Source organism: Pteropus alecto, unplaced genomic scaffold (genome assembly GCF_000325575.1).
Source record: "Pteropus alecto unplaced genomic scaffold, ASM32557v1 scaffold94, whole genome shotgun sequence".
In the NCBI taxonomy this organism is placed as follows: Eukaryota; Metazoa; Chordata; class Mammalia; order Chiroptera; family Pteropodidae; genus Pteropus; species Pteropus alecto.
This window is the reverse complement of record NW_006437736.1, coordinates 10,959,459-10,976,990: the sequence shown is the minus strand read 5'-3', so window position 1 is coordinate 10,976,990 and position 17,532 is coordinate 10,959,459. Positions and strand designations below refer to the sequence as shown.

At 34.1% G+C, this 17,532-nt stretch overlaps 1 protein-coding gene across 1 annotated transcript in view; it reads left to right on the top strand.

Annotated features, from left to right (window-relative positions):
• The window catches only part of CFAP54 (cilia and flagella associated protein 54), a 234,117-nt gene that overhangs the window by 94,226 nt on the left and 122,359 nt on the right, over positions 1-17,532 (top strand). Inside the window, exons 31-38 of the mRNA XM_015591439.2 lie at positions 3,188-3,302; positions 3,648-3,745; positions 7,859-8,089; positions 10,411-10,553; positions 12,072-12,262; positions 13,850-14,077; positions 14,416-14,639; positions 14,740-14,875. Of these exons, the coding sequence (XP_015446925.1) occupies positions 3,188-3,302; positions 3,648-3,745; positions 7,859-8,089; positions 10,411-10,553; positions 12,072-12,262; positions 13,850-14,077; positions 14,416-14,639; positions 14,740-14,875 (1,366 nt within the window). The remainder of the gene's footprint in view (positions 1-3,187; positions 3,303-3,647; positions 3,746-7,858; positions 8,090-10,410; positions 10,554-12,071; positions 12,263-13,849; positions 14,078-14,415; positions 14,640-14,739; positions 14,876-17,532) is intronic.

The window sequence follows — 17,532 nt, the reverse complement described above, 5'->3', positions numbered from 1 at the left end:
AGGGCTTGATGAAGGAACAATGGCTTCTGCCAGCACTTCTGTCAGGGAGAAAGCTACCTCTCCAGCCCTTGCCTTGAAGCCAGACAGTTCAGTTCCTTTCTGTATGTCCCTGGCTAACCCAACACTGGAGCTTAGAGTGAGTAAGTGCTTCAGTGAGTAAGTCTGTGTGTAGGCTGTGTGTGGGCCATTTAAGAGAAATAACTGGGACTCCAGCAGCCCTCCGTCTCACTCAGCCACAATCTTCACTGATTTTCACAGCCAGAAATCATGGAGACCTCTCTTACCAGCACTGGAGCCCTGGGCTGGGGAGCCTGTTGTGGGCCTGGGACCCCTCGCTCTCCAGAGGGTACCTCCACAGCTGAGATAGCCCTCCTGATTTTAACCACCACATGCGGGTGTGTGACTAGCCTATTCCTAAATCTCCCACTGTCCCCACTACCAGTCTCAAACTGCCTTCTTTGTATCCTTAGTTATAAGATTTCTGTTTAGCTAGACTTAGGCAGTTCTCATTGATGGCTGTAGTTTAGTTGTAATTTTGGTGTGGTTATGGGAGGAAGTGAGCACAGTGTTTGCTTGCTCTTCCATCTTTACTAGAAGCTTATTACTTGCTTTGAATGTCACCTTTTCACATTCAAAGTGAATGATTCTACTAATAATGCTTATAAACCACAACAAAGATATTTCATGTACTTCCATGTTCTACATAACAAAAAGTCAAAGTATATGGAAATAATTGCTGAAAAGACTTGAGTAACTTAACAGAAACAATAATACTTTAAAAAAGACAGAAATAAAAAGGACAGAAAATGTACATAATATAATTAATACAATTAATTTAGCATATATAGTCAGTTGAGACTAAATACCCTTTAAAGCACTTATTAAGTTAAAAAAATAATATTTAGGCTGACAAATAAAGCTCAGTAGATCATTCAGACTAAAATTTATAAAGATGACATTCTCTTGCAGTACAATAAAACTGAAAATTTATAACAAAATAGATTACTGACATGTAAAATTATTAGATCAAAAAAGAAACCTAACTAAAAGTAAAGAGACTTTAAAAAATAAAAATAACAAGAAACCTATTATTTCTTCTATCTTTTAACATTGTTTTGAAAGTTCTTGCCAGTGCATTAAAGAAATAGAAATTAGGATTAGAATTTATGTGATTATGACATAAATAGGGTCTCAAAAATGTTTGTCAAATGACTTGTATAATAAAGTACTCTGAAAACAAAGATAAAATGATTGATATTTGCAAATAATTATTTTAATGTAAGCTAATTTACTAAAAACTATCAGAATAATAGAATTCCATAAGATGGCTAGATGCAAATTTGCAAAATCAGTAGCTTTCCTATATGAACTAGAAAGTATAATAGAAAAATTGTGTCATTTCTATAAAGTACAAGATTAAATTTATTAGAAATTGTGAGGGGACATAGGTTAATATAAAGAAGATCAAACATTCTTACTAAGACATATAAAAAAATAACTTGAATAAATGGAGAGACAGTAGTATATTGCTCAATGGACAGATAGAATATTGTAAAGGTTTCTGTTATCTTCGAATTAATTTATAGGTTTAATGCAATTCCAGTTAGATTAGTTTACATGGAATAGGCTAGATTAATGAAAATGTTTGAAAAATTAAAAAGTGGGAAAAGAGAGATTTGTATTATCACATAAAGTATAACAGAGTTGTGTTTGTGAAATAACAAGCAGACAGCTCTTGGGACTCAATTTTTCAAATCAGAAACAAGCACTAATATAAGTAATCAAAACCAGAAATAAGCCATGAAATGAAAGATCAATAATGTTGACTACATAAAAATTTAAAAATAGGTTTTTTTTTGTAACACACCCTAAAGAAAATTAAAAAAGCAGTCAGAGCTAAGAGGAAGCATTCTGTGGAGAGATCCAGGAGTGAGTTTAATTTCTTTAGTCCGAGCATGGGGGAGAATGCTGAGAGAATTGAAAGATGGTAGCTCACATGTACATCTGTGACTTCCAGTCCTTACCACCTCTTCCTGGAATACAGCAACCAGGTCAAGTATTCTGGAGGAATGGGATAGGGAGGAGGTGGAGAAGAGACCAAGCTGGTTGGAAAATCACAGGCAACCAGTCTCACGATGCAAGTTTCAGAGGATAGATTGCCAAATCCCTGGTGGTCACTGGTCCCAACTTCCTAGTTCAGGCAGACAAAACATTTGCCAAAATGGATGCCAACTAACTGGGAGATTCTTGGAATTGCTGCAGCTGAGCAACCAACCACAAGATCCAGAATCATCATCATTAAAATTGAAGCAAGAGGCCAATAGCCAGTGGGACCAAGATGAATTTGGAACCCCAACTCCTGGAACAAGCTATCCAGACTCACATTGGTCATTTCATTAGCATTGTGTTGATGTGACCCTACATTTTATTCAAATCAAATTTGAATCATTTTTGGATCATCTTTATCATGTTATAGAAGGGTTTTGCTATACCTAGCAAGTATTTACCAAAAGAAATATAAATTTTAGGAAATATGTAAATTGCAGGGAAAATAGGTGATATGTATCAATAGAGGGGGCATGAGAGACTTTCTAATATTTGAAGAATGGGCCAGATTATCTCAGCATCCATGAGAGATTAAAAAAACAAGGTTAGGAATCCCTACAGGTGATTGAGGGAAGGGAGAAAATTAAGTAGTCATTTAACACGCTCAGCTTTTGTTGGTATCCGGAAAGTGATAGTGGCTGGAAGCTTGCACATGATGGAACCAGGGAGACTGAGATCTGTTGGAAACAAGGTAGCTTGTCTAGGGGTCACTTTTCTATAGTTATCTTTTCAGTTTTATAGAGAACTGTTCATGTCCTTTTATTTTCGATCCAATTATGTTTTTCCTACATCACATGTCAGCTCCAATGAAATCTTATGGTGCGATTTGCATAGAGATTTACATAGAATACACTTGATCTTAGCCAAAAGGTCGAGAAGCGATGAGATTTACATAGAATAGAGGCCGGCTATTTCTTCATAATCAGGAATATCACAGGAATATTTATGTATAGGACAGAAACAATTTTGGATATTCTTCTTGCATAATTTCAGTGACAACATTCATTAAAGATTTATTACTTTGGGGTAGTTTTGCAAATTCTTGTAGAACCTTTTAACTGACTTTATCTTTTTGTATTAGGAGAAATGATTCTCTACTTGAAATTAAAAAAATGAAATATAAGGACAGTATTTTCTATAAAAAGGCAACTAAACCTGTGAAGAAGTTCAAAGCTGTAATAATGGAGATTGGAAGAGTAAGTTTCATATGAGTTTTGAATTTTAAGTTAATGAAGTGAAGAGATTAATGTATCTAGAGATGATTGACTGCATTATAATTCATTATAATATGAAACAGATGGAAATACCACAAGCGTAATTTCATGATTATATAATAAATTATAATTCTTAAGTTAGTGTATGGATATTTTTACAATCATTCTTTTTTTTGCCTACAGGGATACTTTTGTTACTTTTGATAATTTTAACTGGGGGATATAAAGAAACCACTGTATTTTAATGTCAAGAGTATGAGTAAATTGTAGTATTGTGTTCAGAATTTAATCTTAGTTTGTAATATTTTTGTTTTCTCTTCTATTAAGCCTACAGAAATACAAAGAAAAAGAAGTAGAAAAAGGGAAACTCTAAGAGATTTTTTTGCCAAAAATCCAAGTATTTTTGAAATGACGGAACATGAAAGGTATTGATTTTTTAATTAATTCAGTAAACATTTACTCGAAGGTTACTACATGTTGAGGATTATTTGGGAACTGAAGGTACATACTGATTAACTAGACAGATAAGATCATTGTCTTCAAGGAGCTTACATATCGATGAAAGAAGCACAGTAAACAAGTAACATACACGTAAGACAATTTAAAATTTTCATAAATTTTATAAAATAAATGAACAGAATGATAGTTATAGAGTACTTGGCCAGAGGTCGAGATGGTGGCAGCAGTAGTTTAGATAGGGTAGTCAGGAGACCAAATTGATAAATTACTTTTAGTTATTGGTAGGTAATGTTCTTGTTTATAAAACTTAAACCATGAAACTTATCATGGTAAAGTGCTTAGCATCTATTTTTATGTGTGCATTTGTGATTCTTATACATTCTTTATATATCTTGCCTTCATTATGTAATGTCTTTCTTTACCTGTTTAGTGATTTTGATCTTAATTTGCAACATATAGATATTAAAAAACCATTCTCTCTTTTTGTTTTCATTTGCCTACTATCTGTTTGATCATTCCTTTACTTTTTAAAATTTAAATCATGAGATATTTTAGATGGGTATAGAAAATATAACAAATGAACATGTACCTAATATGTATCTTACCATATAAAGCATTTCAAACACAGTTGAAATTCCCATACGTCATCATGGAATGCATTTCCATCTTCCTTAATCCCAGAAGTAATTTATCATGCTTATGAGTGACTTTATACATCAATTATATATGTGTATACCCCTAAATAATGTATATTATTTTTTACAATTTGCTTTGCCAATTTGTTCTTTTTCCTCAATATTAGGTTTGTGAGTTTTTTTATGTTGTTATGTATGTAAATCTAGTTATTCATTTTACTTCTGTAAAGTATTCCATTGTATGAATAAATGAACTTTATTCAGTCTCCTATAAATAGACATTTAAATTTTCAGTTTTTCACTATTGTAAATAGTACTACAGAGGACAGTGTTGTACATATCTTCATATGCACATGTTAGAGTTTCTGGTATAAATACATAGGAGTGCAGTTCCCAAGATATGAACATATTTATTTTTTATATCTATTACTGGATATTGCTAAGTTGCTCCTAAATTTTTATCAGTGGTGTATCGATTTTCTATTATTCAACATCTTCACCAACACTTGATATTATTACCAAATTTTCAAATTTTTGTGGAACATTGCGTTGTGAAATTTTATCTCATTGTTATTTTAATTTTTATTTCTTTGATTACCGATGAAGTTAGACATCTTTGCATATTTTATTAGATCTCAGGGTTTTCCTGTTAGAACTGCTTGTTTAGATCCTTGCACGTTTGAAAACTTTTTTTTTTCTCATTTATTTTTAGAAGATTGGATACTAATATTTCTCCCTGTTTGTGAGTCATCTATTTATATTTTAAAGGTTTTTTTTTTTTAATCAAAAGCTGTAATTGTAAATGGAGTCAAATTTAACAATATTTTCCTTCATTGCTTTTGAAATTCTTCTCTAACCTGAGGTAGAAAAGGTATTTTCTTAGTGAATTTAAAATTTTGATTTTCATATTTAGAAATTTCCTCCAACTGGAATTTATTTTTGTGAATGTGAGAGGAAGAGTCCTCCCCCCGCTTTCTTAATTTCATTAAAGGTACCCAATTGGCTAGGTCCATTTATTGAGTAGTCTTCTGTGATCACTGTCACTTTTGTCATTTAGCAAGTTTGCATATATGTAGTTTCGGGATCTCTTTTCTGTCCCATTAGTCTACTTATCCATTCTTGAGTCAATATCACACCATCATACTTACTCTAGCTTTCAGTTGAGTTTATTGAGTCTTCTTGTTTCATAGAACAAGGCTGTCCTGTGTGTTCTTTTCCTTCATTTGTCTTAAGTCTTGGATATTCTTCACAAAATAGTTTGGACTAGCTTGTTGAGTAATACAAAAGACTTGTGATTTTGGTAGAGATAGAACTGAATTTATAGATTGGTTTGGGAAGAATTTTATTTTTTACAATATTGAGTCTTTATATTAGTAGACAGACCACATACTTAGGTATTATTTAATGCCCTTCAATAAATTTTTATGATATTCTCCAGAGGTATTATACATCTATTGTTAGCTGCATCAAAGAAGTGCTTTTTTGTACTAGCATAAATAGTATTTTAAAATTACATTTTGAATGCTTCTATTCTTTTTTATAGGAATATAATTGATTTATAAACAACTTGATCTCTGTAAAACTTAATAATCTATTCATCGATACATGTTTCCATGTGGATGGTCATACTGTGAAGAGATAATGAAAGTTTTTTTGCTCATTCCTTTCTAATGTTCAAACCTCTTACTTCCTTTTCTTGTCTCATCTGCAGGTTAGAACCCGAAGTTTAATCTTAATAAAGTTTGCAATTGTAGACATCCTTGTTGTAACATGCAATTATAAAAACTTTTTATTTTCAGATAATTGTACATTCAATGCAGTTAAAAGAAGTAATACAAAGAGATCCTATAAACCCTTTGCCCAGTGTCTCCTGATGTTAACTATATAACCACAGTACAGTAACACAACCAGGAAATTGACTATGATACAATCCACTGACCTTATTCAGACTACAGCAATTTTACATGTGCACACATGTGTGTGCATATTTAATTTTATGAGACTTTATCACATTTGTAGGTTTGTGTGACCATCTCCATGGTCAAGATACAGAACAGTTCTATCATACAGATTTGCCCACTAACCACCATGCTCCCTTTTTACAGGTATAGCCACCTCCCTTGCTATTCCCCTCCCAACCACTAATTTGTTCTCCATCTCTATAATTTTGTCATTTCAAGAATGTTATAAAAATGGAATCATACAGTAGGTAACTTTCTGAGATTGGTTTTTTCTTTCCACTCAGCATAATTCCTTTGAGATCCACCCACACTGTACGAATAACTAGTTCACTTATTATTGCTTAGTAGTATTCTATGGTATTCATATACCACAATTCGTTTAACAATTCACCCACTAAAGACATTTGGATTGTTTCCAGTTTTGACTGTTAGGAATAATGATGATATGAACATTCACGTACAGGTTTTTGTATGTATGTAAGTCTTTATTTATCTGGGATAAAATCCCATGAGTGCAATTACTAGGTTGTATGGTAAGTGTTTATTTAATTTTGTGAGAAATTCCATACTCTTTTCCAGAATGGCTGTACCTTTTTCATTCCCACCAGCAGCATATGAGTAATCCAATTTCCCTCATGTTTGCCAGGATTTAGCATTATCATTGTTTTTTTTGTTTTTTTTTTAAATTTTGGTCAATAAAATGTATTAGAGATATTTCGTGGTTTTAATTTGTATTTTTCCAATGGCTAATGATATTGAACATCAGGTAAAATGGCACTGACCAATGAGACAGCAACATTGTCAACAGTCAAAAAAATTGATATAAGTATTTTGAAGAAATGAAGTCATTCCATATAAACAACTATGTAACGCTAAAAATAGTTGGACTTTCTGAGATTTTGATAGGAATAATTTTAAACAAAATGAACATATATCATACTTAAAATCTGAACTATTAGCTGAATTTTGAAATATTAGTTTTTTTCAGAGTATGCTGAGTATGGATTTATGAAGTTATTTCATCTATCATTGACTGATGTTTAATTTCCGTCTACAGTTTTACTAATGTTAGAAAAATTTTTGCTCCATTGTTTTTTTTCCTTAAGAAATCATCCAGAGAAATGATTTTTTTGTTCAATATTGATGTTAATTGATGAATGTGAATAATTATATTATAATTTAGTTGTATAATCTCAGTGGCCTTTGGTTATGGAAAAAAAGCTCTGGATTGAGCTTAGGACATGGACGTCAGACGGAAATGGAGGCAGTACGTAGTGACTTTGTCTCTAGTGTTTATTCTTGTGCCTTTTTCATTGCCCTGTTTCACATTTTCAGGACTAAGTAAATGAATGACAAATAAACTGGAAACATTTGCATAAGGTCAGTTGACTGACTTCTTCATAGATTATGTACAAACTGGAATCACTCCTCTTTAGATATCTGAAAGTTTGTGTAATTTCAAAACTTCTTTCTCCTTTGGCAGAAATAAGAGACCTGATGTTAGAAAAATAGCACATCGATTTCTGGTGGACAACTTGAATCCTCTAATATTCAGTTATGTTAAAAAGAAGAGGTTCCATCAAATATGCCTTGAAGAGATGCCCTGGAAGGCTCAGATGAACCTGTATCTGGCAAATGCTCACTTCAACCTACTTTTAATAAAGCTAAGGGAACGTATGAAGATGAAATTTGGCACTTCACATACTATGGTCAGGTATAGTATATTATCGATGAATAGTGCCTTTAAAGTCTCATGAACATGGATTGTGTTTGTATCTTCAGGGATTTAATGTTCATAATAACTTAAAGAGGTTTGCAGAGTGCTTCTGTCTTTTCTGGCCATTGATATATTTCTTTATTTCTTATCTTAAAATCTTTCCCAAACAAATGATGAATGTAAGCACATATGAAGTACTGAGTTGCATATATCTTTACTGTTTTTCTCCATATAGCTTTCAGTGAAAGGAGGAAGTGTAATTTCAAGAGGAAGTTAATATTAATTGTACAATAACTGTCAGTATTAGTAGGCATTAGGCAAATCTATATAAACACATATTTTAAGCTTCTATAAACAGATCATATTTTCTCATAAAATGTAAGCTTTCTATTATTAATTCAGAAGACATTTTGGAGCTCTATTAAGTGTGGCTGAAGTGTTATGGGAGATAAAAATAGAAGGTAAATAGATAAATGGACTACTATGGAGCCATTAAAAAGTTGACATAGACTCTTTCATTCAAAAAATACTTATTGAGCACCTATTAGATACAAGGTGCTGAGATAGGTACAATGGGTATACAAAGATGAACAGGACATGCAAGTTAGAGTCTGGTAGGTAGATCACAGATGTTCACAAATAATTGGAGATAATAGTAGAAAGTGAAGTACTCATAAAGTCTTTGTTCCTAGGAAGGTGGCTTTGTTCTGCCTGAGACTAACAGGACAGGTTTCATGGGGAGAGGCCACTTGGCCTGGGTCTTGATAGATATGCAATATTTAGAAATGTGCAATAGGGAAATAGGCATTCCAGGTAGGTGGAAGAACATGAGTAAGAGCCAAGGTAGGAAACAAATGAGAACACCAATGGTCTAACCAGAATCTAGGGTATATGAAAGAGATTAGTGTGAAATAATTAGAAAAGTAGGTCAGTACCAGATCAGGGAGAGTCTTAACTGTCTACTAAATCTGAACTTTAATTTATGTACAGTGGGAGACTGTGAATGGTTTTTGAGCAGGGCTATGGTAAGAAATTTCTCTGACAGCAATATACCAAATAGATTGGAGGAAGGAAAGAGGATATTTATTTCAATAATTCGGTGATAAAATATTCAGGTTGAAGTCAACAATGAACTTGGTCCCAGTTTCTGTTTCTCCAGAATTTTGGTTAAAATTATTACCAGATTGAACCTTCACAAAATTGTCTCCAGATAGGTCTCTTTCTGTAGGCTAGACCAGATTTGCACTTAAGAAGCAGCAAGAAAAGGTGAAAGAGAGTAAGTACAAATTTCCAGTTATAAAAATAGTCAGGGATATGTAAACTGTAGAATAGGGAATATAATATAGTAAATAATATTGTAATAACTACGTATGGTATCAGATGGATACAAGACTTATGGAGGCAATCACTTCATAAGATATATTAATGTCTAATTACTGTAGTGCACCTGAAACTAATATAAATTGTATGTCAACTGTAATTGAAAAATAAATTTTAAAAAACGTGATGTGACATAGGAAAAAAATAATGTAGGCTTCACAAAGGTCAAACATTTGCTTTTCTAAAATTAAAGAAGAAGAAGGAGCAGTTAGATTGCCTAACCAACAGGGAAGACTTTGACAAAGTGATCCACTCATGAGGCCATGAGAGGGAAAGTGGTTCATAACAGATGGGCTTCCTTACTGTCCTCTGAACACTGAGAAATCTTCTCTGAACTTCTAATCATACATGACCACTCATGGATGATTACTTCGCAGCACAATAATTCCACAATGATCAAGTTCGTGTCAGAGTAACTTGGTGCTAAATTCAGTTTTATTAAAACCATTAATGTATACTTCGGTATGTATGTATGTATGTATGTATGTACATATGTATGTATATATGTATGCATGTATGCATCTATTTTTGGTGGAAGATTGTTTATTGCTTAGACCTTGTTTTAAAAAAGAAATAAATGCTGACACATTGGTGTATATTGTAGGCATCGTCACTGAATTGTAAATCAGATAATTTTAGGTTGACATAAATTATTGTTTCAGAGGTCTTAGAGTGAGTTTAGATCTTCCATTTTCATTTTCAAGGATCCTTTCAGCAAAATAGATATTGATATTGAAATTCCTAAGAATAAAGTTGCATTGCATAATTTTAAAATTTAATAGGAAATTGTTTGGCTCTGGTTAAATGCCCAAATGTGGTATGATCCAAAATTTAGGAGCACTAATTCACACTTAAAAAATTAAAATAGATTGTATTTGACAGATTTAATTCAATTTTGCTTGTATTGTTTTTTTAATGATATTTTTTCCTCCTTGCAGTTTCCGATCATATGATCCTAATATGTTCTCACTATATAATTCAGGAACAGTATTACCAACAGGAAAAATGACTATAGAAAACTATAAAGTGATGCTTGATTTCCTTCATACAGCTAAAAAAAGAAAGGCCAACTTACCATCAGGTAAAATAAATAAATATTTTATATACTAGTAAATCACATCTCGAATTTTATACTATTAACACGTGCACACACAAGTACATATATCATGTTCTAATGACCCAGGAATTTAACTGAGTTGTGATATTTTATAGAAGATTCTTATTTATTCTACTTTTTAAAATTTCTATTTTTATAATAGTATCATATATTTGGAACTATCCATATTGTGTTCTGACCTGAAATGATTTGGTTGTTTAGCAAATATAATGTTCTTCTAGAAATATTGGTAGCCTCCGGTGGTCAGGGTGAAAGACTTGCTATCAGATGTTTTAGTGGAAGTAAGTTTCCGAACAAATTCCACCAAGCATACTGATGCAAGCAGGCATGAAAACGGTCATATTGCTGTTTTATAGTACCAATTTTGTAGTCAGGGCAGTCTACTCTTGCCTTATGATCTCCAACTAGCACTTTCCATGAAAGGTTATTCCTAGATGAAAGCAATAATATTTTGATGGCAGGACCAACCAATGTTGTCATCTGATCAGGTAATGGGGGACTCTGGGAGGGGAGAGATGCAGGTGAACAGGGCTCTCGATCTGCACTGATGACACTATACCTAAGTAATTACCTATCTTGAATACCACTCATTTCATAAATAAAAATTTATTTCTAATATCTTTATACTATTATAAACCCTCTTATGTAGATTTTTAATAATGGTATTTTAAGTGCCATGTAACTTATTGCTGTTCAGGATACTTCATATGCTGGTTAACCATCCCAGGAGTATTGATTCATATTTGAGGTACTTGACACGCTCTCTAATTTCTTCTGGAGTATAGGTTAAATTTAACTGGTACCCACATGCCATACTATATATATTGAAGTATGTGAAAGTAAATTTCCTAGACATGAAAAGAGTCTGAGTTTTGTATTTAGATTATAATATATAATTTCTTGAGTTTTTTTTTTTTTTTAATTAAACTAGCTCCCTATCTAAGACCTTCCATGAAATCAACAAGAGAATATCTTGCTATTGAGACTTATTATTTAATGCAGGGCTCTAAAAGGAGGTTTGTGGCAAAAGAAATCTTCTGTGTTTTTATATCACACGAGTGGGAGAATGAGTGGCCAGGGTTACTGCATGCCTAACTCTGGGAGATGCTACTTACCTAATGTATGTGTCCTGGGATTGGCTTGTTTGAGGGGGAAGTAAAGGAAGGGTGTGATCCTGTCACTGTTCCATCAAAAAACATGACATTCTTGCTTCTTTGTTCCTTTGGCCATCACCTTGGCCTGGAATGTTCTTCATAGTTTTCCTGCATAGCTCAATTGTGCACACCCTTTAAGACCTAATCTAAGAACTTTCTTCTCTAGAAACATTTTCTGTTTCATTGTGTTCATAATAATCCTGTCCTTTCTCCAAACTTATACAGCAATTGTTATCTGAATTACTCATGTGATGCTTGTCACCTACTGTGTTTTCTGGAACTTAACTCTGTTTTCAATAATGTGTTATACTTTATTTTCGTATTGTAGATGCTGAAGAATTCATGACATTTATTAATTCCCAAATGATTGATGAAAAAACCGTTTCCAAGGCACAGACAGTTCATGACTCAGACTTTCGATCAGGATCAGGTCTTAGTGCCAAGGAAAAGGATCGAACAGCAAATTTGAGTTTATTGGATCATTTTATGAAAATCTTTTTATATTGCAGAAGAGCAATGGTAAGGTGGTCCTTCTTCTTTGCTAATGTACTAGACATATATCTCAGCCCATAAATTTAGGCATGTAAGATACATTGTATTTATTTGCTTACCATCTGTAATTTTGGTTTAAATTTTGAGACTAAATTTGCTGGATTTTGTGTCGTCATTTTTGAGGTTTGCCTGCCACAGTACTGAGGTCTTATGCATTGTCAAGTCAGGGAGAGAGGTGAGCTTTTTTAATCATCAGTCATCCCTCCACCCAGAAATGAGATGGCCTTTGTCCCTGTCTACACAGTCTTCATGGATATTCAGACACTCCTCTGCTGCTTTCTTGTGACACTTGGGACATGGGCTTCTCTGGTGACACCAGGGGTTTCTCTCTGGAGTTTTGCCCCCTCCTGGGTGTAGACCCCTTTCTTCCCTCTAGCACAGGGAAGATCTTTCTAGACCACAGGAAACATCAGCCCCTCCCGCCCAACCTTCTGTTTCTACAGACCACTTGTGTTTTCTGTCAAACACTTTTCTCTCTCTCTCTTTTTTTAAAAAAAATTATATGATAGATTAGTAAATGCAGAATCGTAATTGTTTTTAGCTACAAAGAAATTATTTTAATTTTTCACTTAGCAAAGAAGGATTATACTTCAATCCTCTGAAGAGGTGAGAGATCATCTACCCTTTCGAGACAAGAAAGGAACACACTTAAGTTCCCATATTCTCTGTGGAGTAGAGAGAGTGACTTTTTAAAAATCTAAAGTAAACCCACATAATCCCCTTGACTATGACATTGCATCCTGCTCTCCACCAGCTTTAGGACCCTAGAAGGTCTAGGTCCTGCTCCCCTCTCAGAACTCAGCTTCTTTTGCTCTTGTTTGGTTCACTCCTCTCTCCGTGAGCTTGAAAGTGCTAAGCTTGTTCTCTCTTCAGCCCTCAGGTTTACCCTCCATCCTTTGCACTTGCTCTTCCCTCAGCCTCAAGTGCTCTCCCCTCCAAGCAACCCCATCTCCACTTTCACATGACTTGTTTAACTCAACATTCAGTAAGTCACCTCCTCAGAGAGGACTTCTCTCCTGACCACCCTGCCTAGAAGGATATGTTCTCTCACCATCATCGGGTTCTGACCCATTTCTGCTTTATTTTCCTTTACAACACTTATTATGCATGAAATTGTATCTTTATTTGTCTATCTAGTATTGTTCTCCCCTGGTAAATTGAAGCAGCATGAGGGCGGACCTGGTTTTTCCTGTTCGCTGCCACTTTTCCAGCACCTAGAACATGGGAGTGTTGGAGTCAGATGGCTGATGTGCAGATCGTAGCCCACCAGGTCATAGATTTATGACTTCGGGCAAGTTAGCTCCACTGCTCCGTTTCCTTATCTGTAAATTGAATAGAATACTAGTGCATACTTACTTTATAGGATTTTTTGTTAGAATAAATTAAGATGATGCATATAAGGGCCTTACCACAGTATCTAACACATATAAATGGCACATAACAAATAGTGTTAATTATTTTTATTATCGACATATATTTACAGAAAGATGAAGTGATTCAGAGATCTGTAACTTTTGGAACTTTGGGGTCTTTTGCATGTTGTATTTGCCTTAGGTTCTTGCTTATCGTGGTGGCTTTTGGACTCTGCTTCAGAACTACTGTCGGGCCCTTTGGAACTTTACTCAGGAACTGCAAATACTTCTTAAACAAACAGTGGATGTGTATAAAATATTTCCTATTAGTCAGGATGGTTTCATCTGTACCTCTGTTTTACCATTCTATTTGGGAGCAGAATTTCTTATTGACATGTTACTAGAACTACAAAATACCAATTCTATTCAGGTAAGGGTGTTTGGGTAATTATTTTTATTATATTCAGTTAACAAATATTTTTATACCATGCAGCTTGGGATAAGTAGAAATTAATATTTTTCTTGAGTTATTATTTGGTTCATTTATATTTCATTTGCTTCTCATTGTTATTAGGTTCCCTGTGCAGAAGTTATAAATAATAAAAATTATAAATAAATTTAGAATAAATTTATAAATAATAAAAATATTTAAAATTTTTTTCTGTTCACTTTATTCCACACTTAATATATATACACACACACACTCAGTTTTCAGAAAATGTAGTAAAATCTGAAATTATACAAAATTTTTTAATGTACCACTTGCAGATTATTGAAGAAAAAGGAGAGTTCAGTGTTCCAAGTTGCTATGGAAATATTAAAAATGATAATGGTGGTTCTAGCCTTATATTTGAGCATCCTTTAGATGATGTAAATGTGGTTGATTTGAAATGGATCCATGACTTTGTATTAAAATCACTGGAACTTTTATATCAAGTCGAAAAATGGGAAACACTAGTATCACTTGCCATTCAGTTCAATGCAGTTTCACAGTAAGTACTATTGTAAGAGTAATTAAAAGTGACAGACCTCATTTAAAAAAATGTGTTTAAATGAATGTTTACTTTTTAATGTATTTTCACCCCTATCTAGTGAGAGATATACAGAGCAAGTGACACCACTCCTGGTGTATGCACAGCGCCAGCTTCTTCTAAGAATATCCAAGTACGAGGGCCCAGATATTATCCAACAACCTTGTGGAAAATATGAGGCTGAACATAAAGAGAAGGTAAGTTTGACTCTGTTATTCATACAGTTGTGATTTCTTATTAGTACACTTGTAAAATACCAAGATTTAGGAATCAGATAAATGTGATTTTCATGTAGGCATTTGTCATTCAAATCAACAAACATTATCGAGAGCCTATTATGAGCCAGTATTTTCCCCACAGGGTAAACTAAAGTAAGTCCATGTACACCAGAAACTTATTAGGCTGATTTATCTATTAGGCACAGTATGGACAGTGTCTAGAGCCACAGTATTTTTAAGGGCTCACTAATTTTTTAATTCTTTTTTAAATGAAAAGAAAATACTAGCTTTTAGGTCAAAGGAAATGTTTTGATTTTTAATATTAATGTATTTCTATTTATACCAATACAATTATAAAATATAATTTTTAATATTTTTTTAGGGAGGAGGGGTGAGCCCAGGAAGGGGAAAGTGCCTAAGGCCCACGAAGGTCATGGTTCAGCTTTGAGTTAGGTGGAGGAAAGAGATAAATAAATTCTCTCATTTGTTAACTTAATAAGTATGTATTGACTACCTAATGCCAGAGCCATTGATTTAGTTATACAGTCTGTATACTGCCCAAGGGCCCCTGGCATATGTAGCATCTTTATTATGATGACTAGCAAAATTACATCTCCAGTTTAGACCTTTCTCTTGAATTCTGTGTTGACATATCTAACAACTGCCTGTATTACTCAGGGTTCAATGAGTAAGCAGAACTAGTAAGATAGATCTATCTCTCTATCTGTCAAGATTGATGCATCTATCTATCTATCTGTCATCAAGATTACAAGGATTTGGCTTATATGATCACAGGGATTGGCCAAGCAAGTTAAAAATCTGTAGGGTAGGCAGTCAGGATCAGGAAAAGGAAGGAAACCTACAGGTGTGGTCAGAGCCCACAGTCAGTCAGTTTTAGACCTGGATGCTGGTTGGAATTTGGAGTCTGGAGACCACCAGCACTGTCAAGGACCCACCTGGTTAGGTCAGGCCCACGTAAGACAATCTCCCTCGCTTAAAATCGATGTACTAGGGACTTAAATTACTGTCTACAAAATCCCTTCACAGTAGCACCTAGATTCGTTTGAAAAACTCAGATGAGGTGTGTGTATGCTGCAAAATGGATGCTTCTCTTCATTTGTCCTCATAGTTTAGCCTAACCAAGTTTCCCCATCACACTGCCTAATCAGCATCATCTCTTAGCTATTTGATACACTTCTTAAATTTAGCAAATCTCAAATAAACCTGTTCTGCCAAGTCATCTGCACTTCACTTGATGACATCCCATCTTCCCAGCTGCTCAGGCCAGACACTTTGGAGACATCCCTGACTCCTCTCTTGCTTTCATACCCCACTTCAGATTGGTTGCCAAATCCTCTACTTCAAAATGTATTCAGAACCTGACCACTTCTCACTATCTTCACCACTCCTGCTCTGCTCCAAACCACCAATATGTTTGCTTCAATTAATGCAATGACTTCCTATTAGTTTTCTTGCTTTCAACTTCCCTGAATCCATTCCTCCACCCTACAGTTTCTTCTTAGTGCAGCAGATAGAAAAACCCTTTAAAAACCTAAGTCAGACTATGTCATTCCTTATCTTAAACCTTATAATAGTTTCCCATCTGATTCAGAGTTAAAGTGAATATCCTTATCATGGCCTTTATGCCCTACACAACGTATCCCTCTGTGATCTCTAGTAATTTATCTCCTATTACTCCCCTACAGGATTCAACTGCTCTGTTCTTTAAGACATTCTGCCTCATGGTCTTTGCATTTGCTATTTCCCTGCTTGGAATGCTTCTCCCCAAATATCCACATTGATTTTTCCCTAGCCTTTTTCCAGTATTTGCCAAATGTCACATTCTCTGTGAAGACTGTCTTCATTATCCTGTTTAAAATGTTGTGCCTGTTTGCTCTATTTCTCTCTATGGCATTTATACCTCTTTAATATGCACCCTAATGTACTTCTCTATTTTGTTTATTGTCTCTCTGCTTCCACTACAATAAATTCCATAAGAATAGGAATTTTTGTTTACTGCGTTCTCTGCTACATCATCTTTGAGTTTGAAGCTGTGCATGGCACATAAATAGGTGTTCAGTAAAGATTTGTTTAATGAAGCTGGAGAGGTGGAAAGGACTAGGCCAAGCAGGGCCTTATTAGGCTGTGGGTAGGAATTTGCATTTGTTAGATTTATTGTGGGAATACTACAAGAGACAATTAAGAAGCAACATGTACATCAGACTGGGGCCCAGGGAGGGCTTTATTTTTATCAGTAGGTTAGTTCCAGGACTGGGAATGGAGTAACAGAGAGAAGATCTTGGATCTTTTAAAAGAATTTCTTTCTGTTGAAAAATGTTTCGTTTTCATGTATTATACAATTTTAAGACTCAAATATCTGTTAGAAAATAGATTTTTAAAATACTACAGGAGAATTTCTGAAAAACTTCACCAGGGAGGTTTAAGTTGCATTAATTATGAGTCGGGTAGAAAAATCTGCCATTGGGAAAGCAGCCTATATTTTAAATATGTTTCAACTTACATAATGGAAGATATATTTAGGCTAGTAAATTTTAAGAATATCAGAAAATTATATTCTAATTGGTCTACATAATTTGCCTAATGCTTTTCCAGCTGTGCTGTATAAAATATGAAAG